At 41.5% G+C, this 24,393-nt stretch overlaps 1 protein-coding gene across 5 annotated transcripts in view; it reads left to right on the top strand.

Annotated features, from left to right (window-relative positions):
- The window catches only part of MAPKBP1 (mitogen-activated protein kinase binding protein 1), a 100,785-nt gene extending 76,393 nt beyond the window's left edge, over window positions 1-24,392 (top strand). For 2 of the 5 annotated variants that reach the window (XM_085062345.1, XM_085062344.1), the window contains 11 exons: window positions 5,199-5,347; window positions 6,141-6,190; window positions 6,734-6,970; window positions 7,908-8,077; window positions 9,699-9,844; window positions 10,245-10,412; window positions 11,290-11,368; window positions 12,915-13,225; window positions 14,021-15,082; window positions 18,313-18,398; window positions 19,420-24,392. In XM_085062345.1, the coding sequence (XP_084918471.1) occupies window positions 5,199-5,347; window positions 6,141-6,190; window positions 6,734-6,970; window positions 7,908-8,077; window positions 9,699-9,844; window positions 10,245-10,412; window positions 11,290-11,368; window positions 12,915-13,225; window positions 14,021-15,082; window positions 18,313-18,398; window positions 19,420-19,713 (2,752 nt within the window). In that variant the 3' untranslated portion in view covers window positions 19,714-24,392. The remainder of the gene's footprint in view (window positions 1-5,198; window positions 5,348-6,140; window positions 6,191-6,733; window positions 6,971-7,907; window positions 8,078-9,698; window positions 9,845-10,244; window positions 10,413-11,289; window positions 11,369-12,914; window positions 13,226-14,020; window positions 15,083-18,312; window positions 18,399-19,419) is intronic. The other 3 variants (XM_085062346.1, XM_085062347.1, XM_085062349.1) reach the window with 2 other exon arrangements.
- Window position 24,393: the final 1 nt, after the last annotated feature.

Raw genomic sequence — 24,393 nt, 5'->3', positions numbered from 1 at the left:
GTGTGTTGCAATGAAATGCCTCTTGTGTCTTAATTTAGGTTAATGATGTGGTCAGAAACTTTAATAAGCAGTTCACCTAGGAATGCTGAGGATGGTACACAGAATCCCACAGGGAAGCTGTGATGCGTCATGAATAAAGTTCTCTAGATCTAAGCTGAATGCAATTTAAAGGCTGTTTTCTGTCATGTCAGTACTGAAGTACACCTGTGAACTGTACGAGTTTGCTATGTTGATCATAATTTTGAAAGAGTCCTTACAGTTTTCCTGTTTCTTTGTTAACTATTTTGAAAAAACTCAGCTAAAATAATTATCATATGAATAATTAATATAAAAATAATTTAAATGGGAAAAGCTCTTGCTAGCTAAACAACATTATTATTTTTTGCTTGGCAAACAACGTATCAAAAACAAATTACTACAGCCTACAAGCTGAATAGATCTAAATTTATCTTGTGACCTTTAAAAACTAATGCTTCTGTTTTTAAACAGAACAAGAGTGACAGGGTATTTTTGATTATTAGTGTAATGTGTTTGGTTTCTCTGTAGTTTGTAAGTAATTGAAACTAGTTGGACTGTGACCAAGCTGATAATGAGATCACACTGGGGGAAAAAAGGATAAACAGGTTTTTTTTGTTCCTATGTCCCAAATGACTGCAGATTGAGTTCTGGATGTAAAAATACCAAAACATTGGAAGATTTACCACACTGTTTGTTGAGTATCACGAGGACTTTCCCACTCCCTTTGGGAGCAAGCAATGTTGTAACAAGTCTGTCTGCATAGTTTTGTTTTGGAAAGTCTTGATCTGTTCATTCTTGAAATGAGTCTTGTCTAGTAAATGCTTTTGCTAATGATGCTGGGAAAACTCAGGAAGCCTTTTTTCCAGCTAAAGTTCTGGATCCATCAAGCAATGTGCTTTTTATAGCAGTCTCTCCATTATTCCAGCAGCTGCAGGCTTACCCTACCGGGGTTTAGCCTGTGATAGATAATCCCAGTCCTGTTCCACGTGAGGTGATACTTGTTTCCATCACAGACGCTCACTGAAGGGCGGTGCTAGTGCCACGCCAAGCCCAGAACTTTATTAAACTTGTTTGGTAGCCTCTTTGCAAGCCTGGAATCTACTTGTCAGCTTTGAAAGCTTGTTTTCAGTTTTGATCGACCGCTGTGCTCACTGGAGATCAGCAAAGGCGTAACTCCAGAGCATTTTGGATTGGGACTGACTATGGAAGAAGAGCTTATTGGACCAGCATTATTGAGGTGGGAGAAGGAAAACTAATGAACTTGGGTGAGATTTGTTTTCTAGGTGCCCTGTACCTGTACTGATTGTTTCCAAAGCTGGTCTGTGTAGGTTGCAGTTGAGAGTTGAGTTGTTGGTGTTGGTGTAAAATTGTTGTCTCGAAAGACAGTAGTATGAGAAAGCTCCCTGCCTGGTGTAAGTAATTTGTTCTACTAGATCTTCTTTAGAACAGTATTGCCAGCATTTTGTGGGGGAAGTGACACTTTCTGCTAGTTCCATGGTATTGAGGGTATTACAGGATGAGTAATCAAAATAATACTGGGATAACAAAATTCATCTGAGGAGGCAGTTAGAGATGAAGATTTCCAATTCAGGACAGTCCTGTCTATCCAGTTGCAACTGTCAGGGCAGGAGCTGACCACCCAGGTGTGTAACATCAGCAGTGTAAACACACGGAAGATGTCTTTTGGGTCTAAACAGTGTTTCACAAAGCCCAGTGTTCTGCCTGTGACTGTGGCAATGGAAGGTTCTATTTAGGAGACATGGTGTAAACCTTGCTATATGAACCTTTGTGGTCCATTTGCCTCGTGCTCAATTGTTATATCAGGGATGTTAGGAGGTACATCTCTGTCTGTTCCCTTTATTATCTGGTCATGGACCCACTGTCCACTGAGTTTGTATAAATTCTTCTTGAAATTCATAATATTGTCTGCCTCTGCAGTCTCCTTTAGTGACAAGTTTCCAGAGTTCAATGTTCTCTGTGGAAAGAAGAACTTTTTTTGTCTGTGTTAAAACACATTCCTATTAGTTTTGTTGAAAATCTCCTTCTGAATATTGTGAGCTTTGGTCATCTATTGTTCTGCTGCATCTATTGGTAGTACCCATGGTTTTGTAAACCTTTTTCATAACCTCTCTTCATCCAACCTGCTCTCTGAACTGAAGAGTCCCCCAGAAATTTCTAGAGATACTAGTTTCTCCTCTGAATGATTTCTCTGACTCACCTTTATTGGACATTGTGTTATCTTGGAAGTGCTCTGGTCTATGTGACCCACAGCTCTCCACAGTGTGCCTGAGAGCCTTTCAGTTCTGCCTCTGGTGGTAATTGCAGAGGTGTGCTTTTTTCTGAACATGAAGAGCTTTGATAGTTTGGGATAATAGAACTTGTACTCAGCTGATATTGCCGGTACATTTTGGTTTTAAGGCTTTTATATTTTCAGTGAAGGAATCACATAGAGACCATTTATTAGGGTTTTGATTTTGATCCAAGTATGGATTTATAGTTTAGAAAAGTTCAGATTTTTGGAAGGGAAGTTTTAAACTGATTTTACTGTGGAATATTTGCAGGGCTTATAGTCATGCTTTAGCTGAGCATTTATATTTTTATATTAATTTTAAAAAATCATTTTATCTGTGGCTTTCCTTGACCCTTTAGTATAAATAGCAGAGATAAAAATGTTACCCAGATTAAATTGTCTAAAAGTTTTATATATGTATGCTGAAGAAGTACTGTGTGCTGTCAGATATATTTGGAAAGAAGAGCTCCTTATCAGATTCTCAGTGAGTCTTGTCCAGTCCAGAAAAGTGTGTCATTTCCAGGACTCAGAATGGGGCAGCCTTTTGGTGCCATATCAGAAATCATACCTCAGTCTGTGATGAACGACTGCAATTGTAACACTAGGGAAACTCTGAAGTCAGTGGACTGTGATCCTTCTGTGGGGAAAAGCAGAATAACTTTCCTTTTAAAATGCTTTGACATTTGATGGGGAAGCAGGATGACATTATCTACCAGGGATACCTGCCACACAGGATGTTACAGTTTCATAAATACATCCCTAAAGTGAGGGTTTAAGTAGCACAAGATCAGAGTGGGAATGCTGACAACATACCTCTGCAAATGGATAGTTGCCATTCTTGTCTGCTTTGTTTTGTTTTGAGAAAACAAAACAGGGTTGGATTCAGGTCATACAAAAGAATACAGAGTACTTATTATCAGATGTCTTAATACTAGAACTCCATAATGACGCTTGGCACCTCTAAGTCTATACCATATCCTGAAGACTTTCTAATTTAAGGTCCTTCCCTGCCATTGAGCCTGTACTATCTAACCCTTCAAAAACTGGGAGCCGAAGACAACTGACTGCTGCCTCATATAGAACATGATCCAGCTTACAGTGAGCTGGGAGTTTGCCTCTTCCCCCAGGCAACTAGCAATAGAACAAGGGGAAATGACTTCAAGTTGTACCAAGTGAAGTTTGTGTTGGACATTAGAACAAAATTCTTCACTGAAAGAGTGGTTACGCATTGGAACAAAGTCCCAAGGGAAAATTGTAGAGTCACCACCCCTGGAAGTGTTAAAAATTTGAGTAGACATGACACTTCATTATATGGTTTAATGTGCATGGTGATATTCAGACAAATGTTGGACTTGATCATTTCCTACCTTAATGATTCAGTGATTCTGTGACACTAGAATGGGGTAGTTCCTCAGCAAGGAAGATGAACAAGTACAGTTAAAACACTTGCTCTGAGTCACATGTATCATGAGAATTGGACATGTCTGTACGTGCTATTCTGGAATAGCTACTCTGAAACATGCATTGTGGTATAAACATGGCATAACCTCAAACATACTGTGGTGTTTGGACTTTGTTGGGATTCCTCTGCTTAGACACAAGACCCTGACAGTGACAAGACGGGCACATGAGGAGACAGTGGAAAGATGAAGAGACTGACCAACTCAGATGTGAAAAGTAAATGAAGATAGCCAATATGAAACTGTTTCACTTGAGAACTCTGCAGGCTACAGTCAGTTTCACATTTCTTTTTGCCAGAACACTTCAAAGCTCATCTGAAATTGTTGGGTAGTTATTACACCTAATGAAATTGAAATTAATGTTCTGCCACTACACAGGAAGAAAAAAGATTAAAATACCTAACCTGCTACTTACCATGTTTCAATACTGCCTGCTGTCTGTCAGCTGCAGGAGAAGTTGGTCCCTCGCCAGACCACTCTCTATTTGGTGGATGAGCTATTTTTATTTAATGAATAATGCTTGGCACTTGACACCCACCAGTGATATCTTATAAATATCACTAATGATGAGTTTGACCCTCTAGCTCAAGGCCACAGATTGGGGGCTACTCAAATGTATTTGTTGGGAATTCTTCTTCAATTATTATCCAAAGGTTCATTTGTTTATTTGGTTCTGTGGACTGAATAAATGAGTGGAGAAAAGGGAAGACAAGAAGAAAGGGGAGGGTAAAGTTTGGTGTTGTTGTGTCCCCTTGATTGGTAGTCGGCAGTTCTGTGCTGGGAGTGCCTCTGAGGGCTGTGTGGTAAAACTTGTCCTGATTTACTTTAATCAATGATCTGCCCAAGCTATGTTTTACATGATCCTTGTGTTTGAAAGCTAAAAGAGTCATAAGAGCATGGTGCTCTTATGGTGTGTGGGCTGTGCCTTTAGGTTCTGCCTGGAGCAATCCTTGAAATGAACCTGTCTCTTATGGGATAATTTGCTGTAAACCAAATTATTTTCAAACAGAGACTATCTCTGAGATTTTTGATGTGTAAAACACTTGCAGAGGGGGAATGCTTAAGGGTGGGAAAAATATTTGCCTTTCAAAGATAATCTACCATCTTGACCATAGCAATTGGCAGAGTTTGAAGTGGAAGGCCCAGTTGCATTTCATTTGACTTTCTCAGACTTGTTTACTTCTGATTTCTGTCAACTTTCCACACATATGAGAGCATTACTGTGGCAGGGTTTGCCACATCTTTGTGCAGGGTTTAGCATGCCCTGTTTCTCAGTGGTGGGGTATGCTAGAGCAAAGGCTGTTTGAGAGAGTTGAGGCTGCTTCCCGAGTATGGGTGGAGATAAGGTGAAGAACTGTCTGATGTGAAGATTGAAATGGTGGGCAGTTCTTGCATAAACTATAATACTGCTTCCAATCCCTGCCTTCCAGGCATGAGTCCATCTCTGCCCTGTCCTCTGTGCCTGCACTCTCATCAGACAGTGACAAGGATGGTGAAGATGAAGGAAATGATGAAGATGAGTTACGAGGACTGCAGTCTTTCCATATTCAGTCTAATTGCAACACTGAGAGAGACTCAGGTATAAAGGGGAGAGGGGCATGAGCAGAGGTGGAAGAAAATGGCATGAATGTGAAGGGAGGAGAAGATGAGAGACAGTGGCTTAGGGATAACAAGGTGTGAGCAGGAGAAAGACCAAAACAGAATCAGATGGATTCTATACTACCCCATAGATTACGACCTATACGATAGATAGATTACGATTCTATACGACCCCATAGATGGATTCTATACAACCCCATACTACCTGTGGGTAGTATGGAGTTGCCCATTCCTGCATCTGAAGAAGGGTACATTTCAGAGTTCTCTGTCTAGAAATACAGTTGTTAAATTGGCAAGCTTCTTGCTAGTTCCAACCGGCTAAAAATTTTTAATTAGTTTCATGGGCTGGGGCCTACAAGCTATTAAGAGTCTGCAGAAGCCAAAAGAGATCAAGAGATCACCTCAAAAAAGAAGATTTTAGAGATGTCTGATAAAATTTACCATAGAGATTGCCATTATTAATTTGATGATTTTTTTATCACAGGTGTTACAGTGTATTGGAGCAGACTTTTTTCCCAAGCCTTTGAAAGGGCACTGCACTGTGGCAAGTGTTCTGCAGTGCTCTGCTGATTTAGTGAAAATATTACATAAAACTGTATCTCTCCATTGAAATTTTGATACAATGAGTTGGTAGTCTGTGGGAAAGCATGTGTTGACAGTGGTTCAAAAGGTTTAAGAATACTGCCTTTGAGGAAAGATGAAGTAAGGGGTTTTTCAAAAGCTGGACTGCTGGCCAGGATGTCAACTAGGTGCATTTCTCTTTACCTTTCCAGATCCAGACCTCACCCTCTCAAGAAGCCTTTCCCACTGGGAAATGAGGAGGGTGAGTTACTAAACCTTCAGACTGTATTTCTTGTTATAGGGAAACTGAAGAAGAAACTCCCACAGAGATTAAAAACTTAATTTGCAGGTATGGGAAAGGTGAAGCTGTGGTGGGAAACCATTTAGAAGCCTGTCTCTGAAGAATGGTTTGGAGATAGCAAAATAAAGCTTTGTTTAAGAGACTAGGGTGTTTAGGGTCTAGAGTTGCACTTGGGATTTTGACATCAGTGTTTTTCCATCAGATGTTATGCTTTTGTCTTTTCATTTTTGATCTGAATCTCATGTGGTGCTGAAGCTGTTCATATACTTACATCTGAGCAAGACGTTTAACTGTTCAATTGTGCAAGAAGCAGCAACAAAAGTGTAATTTTTACTTGATACTTTATGATTAAAGGTGCAATTTCAAGCTGTCTCTCAGACAGTTTGGAGGCTTTTATGGAGATGGACATAATTGTGTTTTTCTGTGGGTCTTGTGTTTTTTTCTCCTGTTTTTCTATCAGCAGAACTGAGTCCCTAAGTTTGTCTGTCTTTTAATTTCCTTCAGGCCAAAGAGATAGCAGCAATCCAGCGTTCAGAGGCACAAATGAGCAAGATGCCCCGGCAACGTAGTCGCTGGTCCCAGCCCACCAGCAACATAGAGATGACTGTGAAATCCATGCTTGACCTGCGTCAGCTGGAGTCCTTCTCTGTCTCGCGTTCTCCAAGTCGAGACTCGCTGTCTCAAAACAGCAATGGGGACGACAGAGAAGAGCACACTGACCTTCCTGTGCACATCAACAAAGTAAGGGCAGTATTACTCTGGGGAGGTGAAGCAACTCTGAGTGCATCTGTCCTGCATCTGTTTGTTATTACCTACCTTTATTACTATCTGATGCCATTCTTTTTATTGTTAGAGGTGTTCTAAATGATTTCTGAGGAAGTTTATTAGTTAACTCTTTTGCAATGTGTGATTCTGCCATCTTATAGCAGAGACCATATAGGATCAAGGTTTCTTTCCAATGACAGGAACACCTCATGTTTTCTTTTAGCTCTTTGATTATTTATATCAAAAACAAGGTGAGAAGTTGATCTTTGAATTAGAGGTGTGTAAAAACCTGGTTATCTGATAGCTCACTCTGTTGGGATGCAGTTTCTTGAGTCCAGTGGCCACTGAAATGTGACTCATATGATCCCCTTAGTTGTGGGCTGTGCTAGATAAGTAAAATCTCTTTAATCTCTGTAGTGATGGGCCACAGCAAGTAATGTGTGCTCATCCTCAAAAAGCTTGTGCCTGTTTTCCAGTAGCAGTCTGTCCCAGTGCCTAGCTTCATTAGAGACTTTCTTTCCCCTATACCTATGTGACTGAGAAGACGATTGAGATTGTTGTGTGCAGTAAATCAGCTTTTCAGCTGTGACCCAGTTTTGTGAATTGTCTGATCAGTCCATAGAAGATAATGGAAGAGCCTGCTGCCACATGGCTTGCACTCCTGATGTGTGGTCAGAGAGTACCAAAGGATTTTAGGAACTCCAAACAAGAAACAGAACAGGAAAATACAGCAGTAATCTGACAAATTTAGTAAATAAGGAACAGAAAAGACATAGGATTGCTGTGTTTTCTGATCTTAGATTGCTGATCATATTCTGTACTGTAATGCATACTTTCTAACCCTGTACAGCACTTGCTGATGTAAGATAAAATACTGGTTATATCTGGTTTTCTCTCTTTTTAATTAAACCAGGTTGGCAGCTCAATACCTCCCCAAGATAATGGGTCTTGTGTGCGACCCCAAGTGATTCGGCTTGTGTCTTGTGAAGAGGGGATTTTCTCTCAGGAACTGGAACCTTCTGAGAGTGAGGAATGTGTAATCTACCCCGAGCAAGATGAAATCCATCCCACAGACTCTAGCAGGTTAAAAATAAGCTCTCTGCTGTGCATGGCTTAGATGTTTCTGTTCTGGCTTTCTTGCAGCTTGTGTGGTAACTTTGATGAGTTGACTTACTGCCTGGTAGATGCCAGGCATGTTTAGTTGAGAGTTTTGTCAGATGGATACTAGAGGAATATGAAACTAAGAAGGCACCATTAAAATAATTTTCCTCTGAGGAAAAACATTAGCAGTTTCCTCCAAGTTTTTTTTTGTTGTTTTTTTAGGTTTATTTTGGTTTTTTTTTAATAAACAACATGGGAGCAGCCTTTTTGCTTTCTCCCTTATCTGGGTTGAAAATAGCAAGGGAAAACTTGGAAGCTGGAAAACTCACTGACAGTGACATATGTGGCATTGAAATGCTTACCCAGGAGAAATGACAGGACACTTATTTATGAAAATTGGGGAAGAATTTAGCAAATGTAGTGTGTGATTACTCTTTTATGGGAAATAGAATGACTTGCATGATACAGATGGAATTGAAAAGGACACTGGAGACAGTGGAGACCTTTTTTATTCCTCTGCTGTTTCTTCTGTTTTAATTTTACATAATTTAATTTTTCTGTGCTCCATTTTATTTTCCTTCCCTGAATTGTATTCTTCCCTTCCCCTCTTAACCTGATGCTAGTAGCTGTTTAATTTCCTTTGTCTTCTTCCTGTTATGTTACAGAGAGGGGAGCTGATAGCTTTAGACAGACTTTTATGCAAGAGGGCATGCAAAAATTTTGCAGTTGAAGCTGCTAGGTTTCTACTAGTTTGTCTTTATTTTTCACTTTTAATTTTATGATGATAACATTTGGACAGACTAGACCCATGTGCTGCTCCACCATGTAACAGAGGGAGGCCCTCTGGCCATGGGGACAGACTGGACACATGGCAATGTTTGCAGAGTTTGGGAGCTGTCAGGGGTAGTTGCCATTCTGTCAACTGACTTCTGCATCCTGCCTTGCATTGGAGTACATTTGAAACCAAAGTATTTCAAAAAGTGGAAAACCGAAGTCCTTAGGCATCAGGCAAAAAGAACAATGCTGGTGACATTTGACAAAATAAGATCCATGAAATCACAACAGAAATCAGGAACCCTGTCATACAAGATTGTATTTTTGTATGAAGTTCTTCACTAAATTACTTTTCTCAAAGCCAGAATCTTGTATATTTTGCATCACAGCATTTGCCCAAAGAAGCAGGCCATGAACATGGGAAAAAAAGTGTATTAGAGCTTAAATCTATGGAAAACTAGAGTTTCTCTCCTGCAGGTATAGGAATGGTTTTAGTCCCTTTTTCATCATGTAAACTTCTACATTTGTTCCTCACCTGTGCTGGAAATCAAGCCAGAGCAGTATGGTGCTGGTGCCTGGTAATCATGGGAACTGACAACGCCCAGAAAATCAGACAGTCCCCTTGGGACTTCACTGTCCAAGCTCAATGAAATGCAAAAAATATACTGTATTATGATGAGAGAAATCAACTTCTTTTTCTCTTTAAAGCCTTACATTTGTAATAAAAGGTGTTAGTAACACAGGTAAGGCCTTATTAAAGTTGAAATGTACTTATTTACATATAAAAAAATATCTCTTCTAGTGCTGTATCTTCCTGTCTCTCTTTTAGTGAGTTCCAGGTAAAAGCATTGCCCCATGGGAAGCTCTGTAGAGGTTATCACAGTAATGGATGCCCAGACAAACATAGTCCAGACAGTGCCTGCTCTGTAGATTACAGCAGCAGTCGTCTGTCCAGCCCAGACCATCCAAATGAAGGTAAGATGCAAAGACATTATAAATGCATTTATATGTGAGCTCTTCATGAACTGAACTGAGGTCACAATCCTGTTAGTCATACTGGTACTGCTGTACTGATTCAGGAGCATTTGAACAGACCCTTCAGTGAAGCCTCTGTAGAAGCAGGAGTTGGTGCACTTTCTTTGTGCTTCCTTGGCTTTCTCTTACCTTGCTGGTTAAGGAGGCAGGTTTAGTACTGATTATCCCATAGGCTAAGCTGTTTGTGGGATATGGTAGATTAGACAATTATTGCACATAATGCTGACGGACTTGAACATTCTAGGTTCAATTTAGCATCTTTGTTGATTTTTTTTTTAACTTAGCAAATGTTACTTTGATATATTGTTACAGCACTTGGGGTTTTTTTGCCTTTTCCCAGATTCTGAAGGCACTGAGCCTCTAAGTGTAGATGGTGTCTCAGACCTGGAGGGAGAAGGAGAGGAGGACATGGGTACTACCATGCCAGAGGGAGAAATTCCTCAGATACCTGATCAGGAAAAGTTCCTTAAGGAGCATTTTGGGACCCTGAGCAACACTGATGGAAAAGGTACATCTCTATGTTCAGAGGGAAGACTTTGTAAGGTCACTTTTGGTTTTTCCCCTGTGTAAACCAAACCAGGCTACAAGTTCTGTTAGCCTTTCATGGATGTGTGTATACAGGGAGGGGGGCAAAAATGGAAAGCAGTGTAAAGAGGCCTAAAGAAGAGCCACGTCTGTTAACTTCATCAGTCTGTGTGTAAGTTTGTGTGCATGAAACTGGGGTGTGTGTCAGTTTGGTTAAGCACTGTCCCTGGAATCCTGAAGAGCTGTTCTCGTGTTCCCGGACTGGTTTTTCCTGTTGTAAAAGAAGGTATTGACTGCGCGTTCACCCCGCCGTAGGTGACATGCAGTGGCCTCTAGTGGTGCTTCGAGACATAGCCAATGTCACAAAAGAAAAGGCTGAAATGCTGGGTGGAGGGAGAGAATAAGAGGAGACATCAGAGTGCAAAAGGAGCTGGTTTGTCTTTATTGGCCAACTCCAGAACAAAGCATACCTTTATAGAATTGGTAATGCTTGCAGGCAGCAATATGTATGTGAGTTGTTTGAATTCTTTTTTTCCTTTTATTTTTTATCCTCTGGGATTGGTTTGTTTTCTGCTTGATGCCAGTGCCTCACAGTCCTACAGGCAGGATAGGACACAAAGGGAAGCAAAAAAGGAGGAGGCGTACCCTTAGGGAGAGTAGCAGCTTAAGGCAGAGTAATCTAAGTAGAACAGTAAAGGCAAAGGAAATATAATTATTTCATTCTCTGTGGCTTTAGCTTTAAAAAATCCCTTTGGATATGAGGGAATACTTGATAGTCTCTGTGATAAGAAAACATATGTGTCAGAATGTTCTGCAAATAAACTGCTCTTTTTTCTTTCTCCTTTAACCAAAATTTTTAGGTGGCTCATGTAGGAATCTGGAAAGAACTGAAAACCTCAGCATTTCCTCTCGCTTTCTTTCCCAGTCCCCAGCTCTCAGGTATGGCTCTGCTTGTTTTAAGTATTTCTGTCTGTCTATTTATACTAATTTGAGTATGTCTAATGCTGGGTCCTGTGTGAAAATAGTGGAGCAAACTTCTGGCTTTGGTGTGCCTAGGCACAGCAAAGTGTTAGCATAGTACCTGCCAGGCTGTTTGCAGACTCTTGTAATTTGGACAGGCTATCCTGGGTCATTCTGTTTCTTCCTAATGTAACATTATTGTTTTGTTCTTTTTTCTCTTTCAACAATGTGCTTAATTGTTTCATTATTAATGCCTTGGTTGATTAAGTTGGAGGAATCACTAATAATCTAATTTACTCTTCACTGTTTATGCTCTGTTTATTCTTTTGCATTTCATTCAGCTTGGACAATGAAAGTAGATTTGTCAACTTTTCCTTTGTTTTACAGTCCTTTCTTACTCAGCTTTGTTTCTTGGTCCCATGCCTTCACAGGGTGTTTTGGTGTCTCATCCAAAGCCCCACAGGAATATTATTCTTTCAAAGACCCCTCAACCCTAAAGCACCCCAAAAGGCCTCTGCAAGCTGTTTTCCTTATTATTAAAAAAAACCCCAACAAAACAAATAAAAAAAACCAAACAAAAAATGAGGTCAATGCTTTTGTTGATTTGGGTTCATAAATGTTTAAAATAAACAAATATTCCTGTATTCCTCTAAAATGACAATTTAAAATCTCAGCTCAAATGAATTTCATTGTGTAGGACTAAGCAGATTTGAGTACATTTTCTAAGGCTCACCAGCTGTGTCTAGATTCTGTATGTTAGGGAAATTTGTTTGTTATTGCTGTATTCAGCTGCTGTTGCTGCTGTCTTAAGGAGCGCCTCTTGGTCTGTCTCATGTTGGGACTATGTTTGGGAAGAAAGCCAGTGGTTAGTTATTGTGTAAGCTTCTGGAGAGCTGCAGTGATGAGTAAAAGAAGTCACTGGTGCTCTAGAGATGTAACAAGGGACGTAGTTTTTGATGATGAAAACCTCTGGGCTTTTAATCTGTTCAGCTGTTGAAACATGCCAGATTGAAAGTTGCCTCCTTTCTGAAGTAGCTCACTGTATTTGTCTGAAGTGGAGAGGAAGAGGAAGTTAGGCTTTCCTCTTAAAGATACTGATCAGCTTTCCTAGTCATTATGCTTTCATAATGTTAGGAAAGCATATTTACTTCCTCTTAGGGTTATCTTAGAATTGAAAATATTTAAATTTTAGTAAGGTGAGCTGAGAGAAAAGACTTGACCTGACTTTGCCCAGTCTTTCCTATGCCTGGAATTTTTCCGTCTTTTGTCTTCACTTTTTACAGTGTTCTCCCTGGAAACAGCAACCCAATGCTATCTGTGATTGTGCAGCCTATAGTCAGATACCTGAAGACCAGAGTTGCACGGTTGAGTAGAATGAAGTGGTAACAGCTTAGGGCATTTTTGACTCAAAAAAATACAGTCAGGGAGGGGCGTTTTATCTCAGAGAGACTTAATGCATGTTCCTGTCTATCCAGGGCAACATACTTACTTGTTTTAACTGGGATTTCTTTATTGTGTTCTTTAGACGACTGTCACTCTCTTCATCAAATCTAACACTGGATTCAAAGCCCATCGAGCCACCAACCCAGACCAGTCAGTTTACACCAGACCTGTTGAAAAATGACAGCAGCCATCCTGGTGATGCATTGGAGAGCAGTCAGCTCCTGGAGAGTGTAAATTCAAATCGAGCTATTTATGCACAGAAAAAACGCAGATCAGCTTTGGAGGCCAGCAGAGTTGGTATGGCTCCTGGACGGGTTATTGCCTCCTTTCCAGAAGGCCCTATGAATGCAGTCATGAGAAAGGCACAGTCAGTGCATGACCTCGTGCATGAGGGTAAGGACACAGGTTGGAATGATGGGATGAACCCAAAAATGAAATGGGGACATTTGAGTGAAGATTTGAATTAAGCTTGTCTTTCTGCATTCTGAGCTACAAGCTTTACATGTCTTCTAACTCCTAGCCTGTCAAGGGAAAATACTTTTAATATATTAATTAAAAATATTATTTAATAGTTTTAATTTGTAATGTAGATGCTGGTCTCCTAATTATCAGTCTCTGATATTTGTTTGGCAGCTGTGGGAGGAGCGCTGCCAAGGGTGAAATGAAGTATTTGCAAAGAAATTCTCTCTTGCTGTGGGTGGTTGCTCCAAGCTAAGACTGAAGCTCCCCAGGGTGAAGAGGAGAGAAAGAGGGAAGGAGGAGACAATAACAGTGTGCATCAATGCCCTCTGTGTGAAATAACTATTTTTGAAACAATCAATTCACTAACGATTAATGTTTGTTTAAAAAACAAAAAACCAAAAAAACTCCCACCTGATCATTACAATGGTATATATAAGTTTTGGCCTGCTTCCTCTGGCCTCTCTCTTAAGAGTCACAGTGGTCCGAGGTCTTGAGACCATACACTTTAGGAACAAATCTCTTTCATGAGGAAAGCAGCAATGTGTGAGCAGGATGAGGGATGGGAAAAATAGAAAGTTGTTGAGGTTTGGTGATATTAACCTGAACGAGTCGTTTTGTTTATACACATCTTGCAGGGGCTGAGCTGGGCCATGTTAAATTCCAATTTAGGAATTCACTGCAGGCTCTTGTCTATTTTTGGTATGTTTGTCTGTTTAATTTTCACAGATAAGGGTCCTGGAGTGATATCCTCTGCCAAGCAGCGTCCTCAGACTCTTTTGGTGGTTGAGAAGGATCCCAGACCTAACAATTGCAGGGTGTTATCAGCCAGTATGTTGAAGATGGATGGATCTGGTGCTCTGCTGGCCAAAGATGTCAGGGCTGCAAAACCAAAGTCCTACATGAACCCCACAACCAGCTTCCGGGCTAAGATGTCAAGGAGCATATCTGTAGGGGAAAATCTGTACCTTGGTTGCTCCACTGAAATTTTGACTGATGGGAGGACTAGTCCTCCAGTGACAGAGAAGACACAATTTAGTTCCACACCAGATGCTGAGAAGGTTAAGCTACCAGTGAAAGAAAATGTTCAAGTGAAACCTGCACTCCAGCCAGTTGTAAACTGCTCATCTCCCAAGTCCTTCCACAGCAAGTTGGCATCATCAAACCGAGCACATCTGATTCTTGACATTCCCAAGCCATTGCCTGATAGACCCACACTGGCCTCCTTCTCACCCACTACCAAAACAAAAACCCTGCTTGAGCCACAATCTCCACAGCCACCTGCTGGGGCCTCTAAAAAGAAACCCTCTTTTCCTGAGGTCCGAGCCTCCAAGAGAGAGAATCAAACTGCTGGGTCTCTGGTTCCTGGTAAAGAGATGCCAACAGGGCTTGCTAAGGAGAGCCCAGTGGATTATCCAGTCTCAAGGACAGATTGCCAGGATGAGCCAGGGGTCACTAGTCTAAAACTGAGGGAGGTGTCAGAGGGCCAGCACCTCAGGTCTCCTGAGAGCACACTGCCCAGGGGCAGGGAGCGGATCACCGGCATTGCCTGTGTGCTAGACAACCAACCTGGACTTTGCCCACTAGACCCCATCAGGCCGAGGTCTCCTACATCTCTAACTGCCTCGGCACAGGTCTCAGGTGTGCATGGATACCCATCTCTTATCTTCCCCCTTCTGTCTCCTGTCTTTGTGAACCGCCTCACGATCCCATCACATTTCTTTACGTCCAGCTTCTGGCCTGTCTCGTCCTGTCTGCACCTGTCTCGTTCCATAAACCATCCCCTCAATGGTGAGACACTTCTTCAATCTAACATCTTTTTCTCAGTCTTTAGTTTCCATTTCCTCTGGGTCTTATGTCTGGCAGTCCTTCATAGCTGAATGTTTTGTAGACCTCAGCACTGCTGTGTTTTTAGTGATTTAGCTGTACAATTTCCTCTAGGGGCTCAAACCCTTTTGTGGTTAATGCTAAAAGCTCACATGCTGGGAATCCCCCTGTGTGTAGGTCACATCTTCTGACCTCGTCTCAGAGGAGGTTTGGCCAGCAAATGAAGGTGCAGGCCAACATGTGCTAACCAAACCAAGCAAGCCCAGATAATACTGACAGTGAAGTTATGCCAGGCAGATCGGGATTTCCTTTGTTAATGTGCAAGTGTGCAGGGTCCAGAAGGGTTTGCATACAATGTTTTTCTCATGAGAAAATGCTTGATGGAGGTGAGCTCCTTGCTGTAGCTACTTGTGAGAGCAAGCAGGTCTTTGCTGCTATCACTCTGCTTTGAGGACATGTCTGCAAACTGAATATGCAGTGCATGTGCAGGGTTTAATGTAAAAAATGTGAAAAATTTTTGAATTATCTCTAGTGTGGAGAAAAAGGTACAAGATGAAAAACTTTCACCTGCTGAAAACAGCTCAGAGATCTGTTACAGGCCTCAGGTTAAGGTACTTCAATTAAGTGAAAATTAGCAGATAAGTTCAAATTGATGCAAAAATCCTTCCCTCCAAGGCAGGAAAACCTCTAGTGTCAGAGAAGACACTGTTTAGTCCCACATCATCTGCGGATGTTTTTCTTTTGTGTCACAATATGAAAGAAAATACACCTTTCTGAGTTGTGCATTAGAAAGCTGGGTATTAACCACTGCACTGATACCTTGTAGCTTCAGGGGCTATACAGTGCATAGTTTTTTGTCCCTTTTGTTATGTTGTTCTTACTCATATCTGAGAAGGGATAGCTCTGTAATCTTGTGATCAATTACCTTCTGTGGTGCCAGGCTGTTGCACCATTCATCAAAATGGTTAAGCACAATATTTCTGCACTGAAGCATTGCAAAAGGATAATCTGATTTTGATGCAATGTTATTTTTCTTTTTGCATTTCTAAAGAGATCAAACACCCTAGGGTTGAAGCACTGTTACGTAAGACAGGAAATGTGATGTTTTGTCTAAGGGACCTGTTGTTATACTGTAGCTGCTCTGAAGACCAGTGAGTGCATCTGAACCTTTCAGACCCTCCTCCTACTGGGGTGAGGTTTCTTCCAGCACCAGATGCAGCCTGAAGATGTGGAATCACATTCTACAGCAGAATTGTAGTTGTCTGTACTTTTTAGGCTGAGTTTTCTCATCTAGATTTGGGAATCAGGCTACATATAAAATGGGTTTTGATCAGTTTGCAGAATTAACATAGGTAGCTTAGAGAAAGAGCAAGGTTTTTTTCAGTATTGATTTTTGGTTTTTATAATAGCTCCTAAGACATAGCACTCCCTGACAGAATATTTAGCAGCATCCTTTAGTGAGTTAGAATGATACAGCACTGTGGATCCCCAATTTTTTTTTTCCTCAGTAGGCAGCTGTCAGCCTTAAGCTTCCTGCAGACCATATTTCCCAAATTTTTAGTGGTAGGTGCTGGAAAATCTGTTTAGATCAAGTTGGCTGTCGTTGTGAACAACTTACTGTGGCTTCTGGGAATCACAGTGTGGCAGTTTAGATTAAAACTGTAGGGTCGATAGAGACCTGTTCTGCTTCTGACTTGTGCTGTTACTTTGGGTTTCTACTTAATTTCTCTGTCCTTCCATTTCCTGCTTGAATAATGGCTACAAATAAAGAGACTTAATTGTTCTTGTTTTAAAGCGTTTTGACATCTACAGTTAAAATGCTGTAGATGTGCTTAATATTGTTGCTGTGTTTAATATTCTCTGCTAGTTTCCGAAGAGCTCTGCTCTGCACATCTGAGGGGCAGAAAATGCCTGTTACTTAAGCGTTTATATTAGGTTTTGTGGCCTTTCTCCTGACTGGCACCTCCCAGAGCTGGAGACCAGCATAAAAAGAATGATCAGAGGAGAAGTCCAGAAACAATCATGAGAAGAAACAGCTGTGTTTCAAAGACAAAGAGAGAAGGAGGGGGGCAGAATGGAAGGATCTTGGATCGCACTGAAGCCCACTGTGCTCAGACTCCACGGGTGATTTGGGATCAAAGAATGCAAATAGCAGGACTCGTCCATGCCCCTTTGTTCTTGTAGATGTTTTTGTTTATGTACAAATAGATGTTTTTCTAGCTGTATTTGTTTATGCGTCATCTAGATGTATTCTTAAAATTATCTCAAGTCCTCTCCAATCTGTTCAAAGATGGTGTTCTTAGAATTGCAGAAATTACAGTGCTAATGTGACACAGTTTTGGGTTTGAGTAACTAAAGGAAGTTGAGTGGCCTTTGTCCAGGCATTTGCAAATTGGAGATTGTGTGTGTGTGTCTGTGTCTTTGTTCATGGTTTGTGTCTAACTCATGAAAGTGTTTACTGTACTAAAAGATTGCAGGACTTCAACTCATGTTTTGGAGATAATACCTGGTGGGGACAGACAGATGATGCTGTCCCTCAGTTGCTTGCTTTTATTTTTCAGTTTTAAATTATGGCGTACCAGCAGTGTATGTCATGGGGTGCTCAGAAATGCAATTCTGTTGTGATAGAGTTTGCTTGTCACCACTCTTCTGGACCTCTGTCCTCACTAGAAAACACTGCAATAATTCAGTATAATCCATCATCCTCTGTACTTTAGTTGTACACTGTGCAGAAGGATGCATGGGGAGAGCTTGTAGATTTCTGACTAGGTGGAAGCTAAATTAGAGGCTCCTTGGCCTAAATTACAGGCTTCAGTCCCTCTTGCCACTGGGAGCCCTCATACAAACATGGCTTTAATTGTAATTGAAAATCACATGGGTAATCTATGACTACCCATGACTGCAATAAAAATGTGCAATCTGAGGAAAAACATTGCTGCCTCTGGAGAGTCTAAAGACTGGACAAATAGGGGTGTTTGAAGCAAGCAGCATGTCTAGTTAGTATGAAGGAAAGCTCATGCAGAATGTGCTTATTTAGTGATTTGCCCAAACCAGCCCTAGAAATTGAATGAGAAGTTGTGTGCACATGGTCTTTTGGATATGCATTGAAAAACCTATTTATTTATGGAACTGTGAAGTTGCAGATAGTGGAGCCTGTGCCTTAACTTGTGCTTTTATGTTTTCCTCCCATTCAGAATCGGGCATCAGCATAGAGCAGTGTGAGCACGTGGTATCCGAACTCCAGGACAGCATGCGCAGAGCCCTTCACCTTTACCGCAGGGTGAGTGACCTCACACGGGCCTTTGCTCCAGTTGCTGGGCTTTGCAGCCCATGGACATCACACAGAATGGAAGTGCTTGCTGCCTCAAGGGCTTCTCTTGACTGTGTGCTAAGTGACACAAGCTGCCTTGCTGTCTGCTTGACTGCACCTTCAATTTGAACCAGGGATGCAGGAGCTTCTGATTTCCAGCTTTTGGCTTTTTCAGTGGTTTGCGATGGTACTCTGAGCAAATCAATTAAGTTTTCAGTCTGTTTAGCCTATCTGTAAACTGAAGATAACAGTATGCTCTTTTTCAAAGGGGTATTAGGGAATTAATTAATGGTTATACAGTGTTTCAGGGATATGAAATATTATAGCAGCTTTGAGTTTCATTATCCCCATCTGTTCTTTGTCTTTGATGCCTGGGAAAAGGATTAGCAAATATCAGATACCATGGGAATCCAGCTGTGAGAGGAACATGCAGCCATTTGCCTGTCCCTCACACCACCAGACCAGAGTCACATGCAGAGCAATATAACAGCTTTGTTTCTTTGCTTAGCACTGATCTGTCAAGTCTCTTGTAAAGAATGTGAGACTTCGATTGTGAGCATCTGCCATGTGGTCCTCTGCAGCTCTGGCCCAGCACTTGCATTAGCTGTGTGACCTTGCTGTATTCTTCGGACCAGCTGCATTTGGCAGACAGGAGGGACAGGAGACTGTGGCCCTGTGCTGCAGCTGGGAAACACAGTACCTCCCTAAGCCCACTATAAGGGGAACACTACCCAAAAATTCTTCCCAAGCAAAGATGCTTCCCATTTCTGTCCTATTGCAGCAATGCTTCTGGATTCTGTGTTACTGGGAGTATTGGATGCATGTCCTGCTGTATGTCTAAATAGGCAGTCTCAAATGTTGAAGAAAAGTACATTTGACTGGTCTGCAAATCTTTACGCCTTCACTTCCTAAAGAGCTAAAATTGCTTACTTGGTGCTCTACTTAAACTGCAATGCATTCCTTTTTTTCCCCCCCCCCTCTTTGTTTCTAGGTATTAAATGATATGGAATCTTCTACTGACAAAGATAAAATAGCAGGCCTCCTGACAGAAACATTCTCCTCAATGAAAAAAGAATTGGACTCCCTGAAAGATGCAGAAGAGCTTCCAAAAGATAAGGAGGTGCTGGTGAAGCCACAAGATAACACTAGCCCACTGAATGAGGGATGTGGTGCCAATCTACCGAGTCCCAAGAGCTTGGGAGATGAGCAGACACTAGCTTTGTTGGAACAGTACTCAGAGCTGTTGCTGCAAGCTGTGGAGCGACGCATGGACAAAAAACACTAAGGGGTGGCTTTCAGGTGTTTGTGAACACACAGACATAATCGCAAGAAGAGGACCACAGAGAAAGCTTCAGACCAATGCTACCATCACCTGGTCTAGGGCTGGTGGGGATACCTTTATAAATTGATTTCCTCAGGCTCCAACAACAGACTTGTTCCAATTCTTAGCAATGTGCTGGGCACAATTTTAATACTTGTTTCCCAATGGTCTTCAACTTCCTGTCTCTAAACAAAGTCTTGAAAGAGGAGTTTGGAGAAATTGCCTTGAAATTTCTTCATAGCCAGGAGGTCAGGATGTTTGACACCTAAAAATACAAAGAAAATCCAGTTTATCCAAAAAATTCTGAACTGCTGACTAAAAGCAAAGGAGTCCAAGTGAAGCTAATCCCTTCCTCTCCACGGCTTCATGAGAATCAAGAATCGGACTTTTTATGGGTTTATTTATTAATTTATTTCTCTTGACTGTTGCTCTATGCCACATTTGTGGCTGTTATCTTTGTCCTTTAAAAAAACTGTCAATCCCTTTGCCATATCCCAGCGAGAAACAATCTCTGTATTATAAACCCCCAAGAGGGAGACAGGCTGGAGTGTCTGTGCAATTAATGAACTGTTCTCTGCTTAGATCTCATCTTGCTGTTCTTGCTTTCCCTGCCTTAGTTTTGTTCCCTGCAGTAATCCTGCTGTTGTTATGACGACCCTGTCTGCTTTCCTCTTGTGTCAGGACAGTCCCCACACTGTATTTTATCTGCATTCGCCTCCAGGGAAAGGCTCTGTATCCCTTGGGCCATGCTTTGGAGCTTACTTTATGAATTCATTAGTGGTGTTTTTAATCTGGAATTCGATGTTACATTGATACTTCAGACCGGGTTTTCTGCAGACATTTAAAAAATTGGATTTAGATACAATACAAAAGTTTGTTTCAGCCACCTTTCATGATTCGGGATTGGATATTGACTTTGATGTTGTTATGATTTATTTGTGGAGAAGTGACATGGAAAAGCTGGTTTCCATCTGTTGCAGTGTAACTCTGGATTTGAGAGCTCTTCAGTGCTGTGGTTCATCCATGTAATTTGTTCATTTCACTGTGATAGGAAAATGTTTTCTGCTTGCCTTTACAGGAACACAGAATATTTACATCCCAAGAAAGCTGGGACTCGCTTACCTTTTGTAAAGCTATTTCAACTCCCCACAGAAAATTATTTCCTAAGAACTTCAAATGAGATATTTTGGGGTATGATTACTATTTCCTCTGCCTCCAGCCTCTTTGCTTTTCATGAATTTCTGGTCTGAGAAACAGAAAATCTCTTCTTGCATTTGTATGTGCAATATTCTTCTCGCCCTGTGGAGCTTCTCTAAACCCATGCCATCTTGTGTCTGTTGTGGCTTAAAATTGTCCAGTGATATTTTTTAGGTCAATGATAAGACAAAAAATTTTAAACCAATGAAATTCTTCAGCACCTTCCCCCTTATTCCCACTCCTTTCAACAACAGGGGCAAATACACAAAATGTTTTATTTCTTCCATCTCCAGTGCGGAGTTTAGCAGTTATTTTAAGGCAGAGCAGTATAATCCCAGTTCATAAAACTAACGCAAGCAACAAGCCTTTGGTGGGAGAGAGACTGCTAGCATCTGTGGAAGTCAGTCAGAGGCAGCCAGACTGCATCACTTGGTTACACAGGTTACGGGGTGGGAGCAGTTTTCTTTCATTTTGCTGTCCTGGCTGCTGTCTCTCTGATACCCTGTGGCACTTGGAAATGTGGTCTGTTGGCTTCTCTGTCTTTCTGTGACTGCAGATCTGCAGTGCAGACTTTCTTCTACTGGTCTGGCCAGACAGGCATAGGATGCACTGTTTCTTCTGAGTAACTCTAGGGCTGAATAATCTGCAGTTCTGTCTCTCCCCTAACAGGTTTGCTGCCTGATCACTGCCGAATGCTTCAGGACATGGCAGTATGGGAATACTTTGAGGGCTTCTCAGCCTGTAATTGAAATCTGCCTAATCATGTTTCAGGTGTCCTTGCTAACCTTTTCTTCCATGGGCTTGTACTAAAACTTTAAAGTGTTATTTTCTAGTCCTGTCTCTGCACTGTATTGTGCTGAATCAGCTGGTGTGCTCAGTCCCATGCACAGCTTCTCTTGCACAGACAAGTTTTGCAAAGGAAGGCAAGTTGGAAACCAGAGAGGAAACTTCTGGCAGTTTCTTTGAGTGAAAAGGTGAGCTGGAGATGCAGTGAGTAGGATGTGTGATGACAGTTATGTTGGGTCTGTGATGGCAGTTAGTGTGGGTCAAGCTTGCTTTTGAGGTGACCAGTTCCTCCCTTCTCAGACTGTGAACATAAGTCCTAGTATACAGGAAATTTCTTGCTGTACTGGGGCCACAAGACACTCAGGAAAAATAGCAGTCCCTTGAACCCAGGTATATTTTGGTACTGTTGATAACGGTTTGAGGGTTCTTTATATTACTTCCTTGTGCAATTTTATACCATTTTATTATTTAAACTTTGAGCTAGTGACAAAAAGGTCAGAGATGATACAGAAGAGCCAGTGGCGAGAATGAAATTCCCATGAAGGTAAAGGGCAACTACCAGTGAAGCTGGCATAGAGATATGAAACAAAGCTCCTTGGAAACAAGTTGTGTGAAGCAAGTCTGATTTTTAAGCTGATCAGAATGGGTTTTGTTTCCTGGAATGGATTTTACTTGGGGTCGTGGCTGTGTACAGGAAACCAGAGGTAAAATCTGATCAGAATGGTGGCAAGAAAAGTGTCGGGCAAGTAGATCAGTTGGAGAATGGTTGTGTAGTTTAAAATAAATTTAGAATAGTATATGTAGGAGACTCAGGAAAACAGAGTAGAAGTAGAGATGGTCTTGGTCTGAAGAACACTATTTGGCCAATACCTGTCAATGATATAGTACTAAAAGGCTTCAGGAAAGTAGATCTAGGACTTGGAGATGGTGATCTGTAATTAAAGAATGAATTGGAAGGAGTTTGTTTTAAAATATGTTCTATTGAGCCTATTGCTTTCTCTCTTGCAGTTCTATAAGCAATTATTTTTTTCTTAAATGGCAAAGTTACGAACTGTTTGTTCAAGGCTTTGATGTTTTGAATTGAGTAGTGGAAGCCCAGTAAAGGAGATGCTAGTGCCACAAGTTTACGGCTGAGAGGGCTGAGGAGATAGTGTTGTTGCTCTTTATAGTTTAAGACTGATCCAACTAATTCTTCCCTGCTAACTTCCTATGGCAGTAGGAAGTATTCCTAAAACCTCTAGTTTACAGAACAAAGAGAGCATAAATGCATTGCATTTGCACCTTGTGAATATGTTTCACCACAGGCTGTCATTTGGGCCAGGTAGAGAAATGAATGGTAATTGCCTGGGAAGTGAAGAGGCTTGTCGGAGGAGGTAATAAATTTGAGTCGATCCCTCTTAATGGTTTGTGATCCCTCTCACTGGTTTGTGTGGGTGTTAGCATAGGCACAGCAAGATACCTGTATTAAGAGAAGTTATTTGTTTAACGTAAAGCCTGAAAAAATAATTTGGACCATACCTATCCTCTTTACATATATTTTCTCCGCTCCAGCCAAATATTCCTGGTCAAAGTGAGAAGTTTTAAGTTTCTTTTCCATCTTGCATATAGTGCTGCTTTGCCTGTGGAACCCCTCAGTTTGTTCTAGGGCTCTCTTGAACTGGGACAGTAGGAAGGGCTACAACCTGAGAGGGCAGCAAACTCTGTCTTATTTCCTGCTTTAGGCAGGTAACACCTTCCTCCTCCTCATCCCTCAGCAGCACCCAGGAGCTGTGTGTATGGTAGTCTGCATTTCTTCCACCTCCTCTCAGGCTGTCCTTTCCTTTCCATGTGAGCTCGCAGGTGATGACTGGGGCATGGCCTTAGAGCAGCCCTGCCGCCCAGCCTCCCCGTATTGCAGACTTCATCATGACTCAGAGGAATTGGGACGTTTCTTTCCGGGAGTAGAAACATACCAACTTAATTTTTTAAAAAGAACGAATATGTATATAATTATATATTAGGAAAAAAAAAAAAAAAGAAATGCAGGTATTTAAACACCCTTGGTAAATTAATGCATGTATACAGTGTCTTCCCCCCACCCCGCTGGATGTGTAGCATCCAGGACACTAAATGACAAAAAGCCTCATCGAAATGGTAGACAGGTCTTCTAGCAGCCCCCCGAGAGAGCAGGTGCTTCCTTCTCTGGCTCAGTCCGGCGTGTCCCGCGTTTCAGCTGGTGTGTGAGTGGCACGGGGCGGCTGGGGCGGTGCTGGTGTCCCCACGGGGACACGCGCGGCAGCCTCGTTCGCAACAAGCCATGTCCTTGCCCTATGTCCTGCCGCGCCTCGCTCCACGCTGCGCTCCTCACCCTGCTCCCCGCACTGCCCTTCCCTTCACCCTTAAAACACAAACGAAAATCCCCTTCCTGCTTTATTTATAAATGTGTGTTTTTATACTTTTGCCTTTAGGTAAAATAGTACTTTGTCTTTTTTTTTATTATTATTATTTTGGGAAAAATTGAAAATTCCGTTTGTTGGGTTTTGTTTCGGTTTTGTTTTTTTTTTTAATTTTTATTTTTATTTTGCACTGTGAGGCTCCCGCGGGAGCTATTTTTAACTCTGTATGCATTTGTACTCGGTGTCTTAAGCGGTTTCAATAAAGACGTGCCCATTTGTTACGGAG

The sequence above is a fragment of the Lichenostomus cassidix genome, chromosome 5 (genome assembly GCF_008360975.1).
Source record: "Lichenostomus cassidix isolate B80296 chromosome 5, HeHo_3.0, whole genome shotgun sequence".
NCBI classification, from domain to species: domain Eukaryota; kingdom Metazoa; phylum Chordata; class Aves; order Passeriformes; family Meliphagidae; genus Lichenostomus; species Lichenostomus cassidix.
The sequence above is the reverse complement of the archived record's forward strand: the minus strand, read 5'-3'. Positions and strand labels throughout refer to the sequence as shown.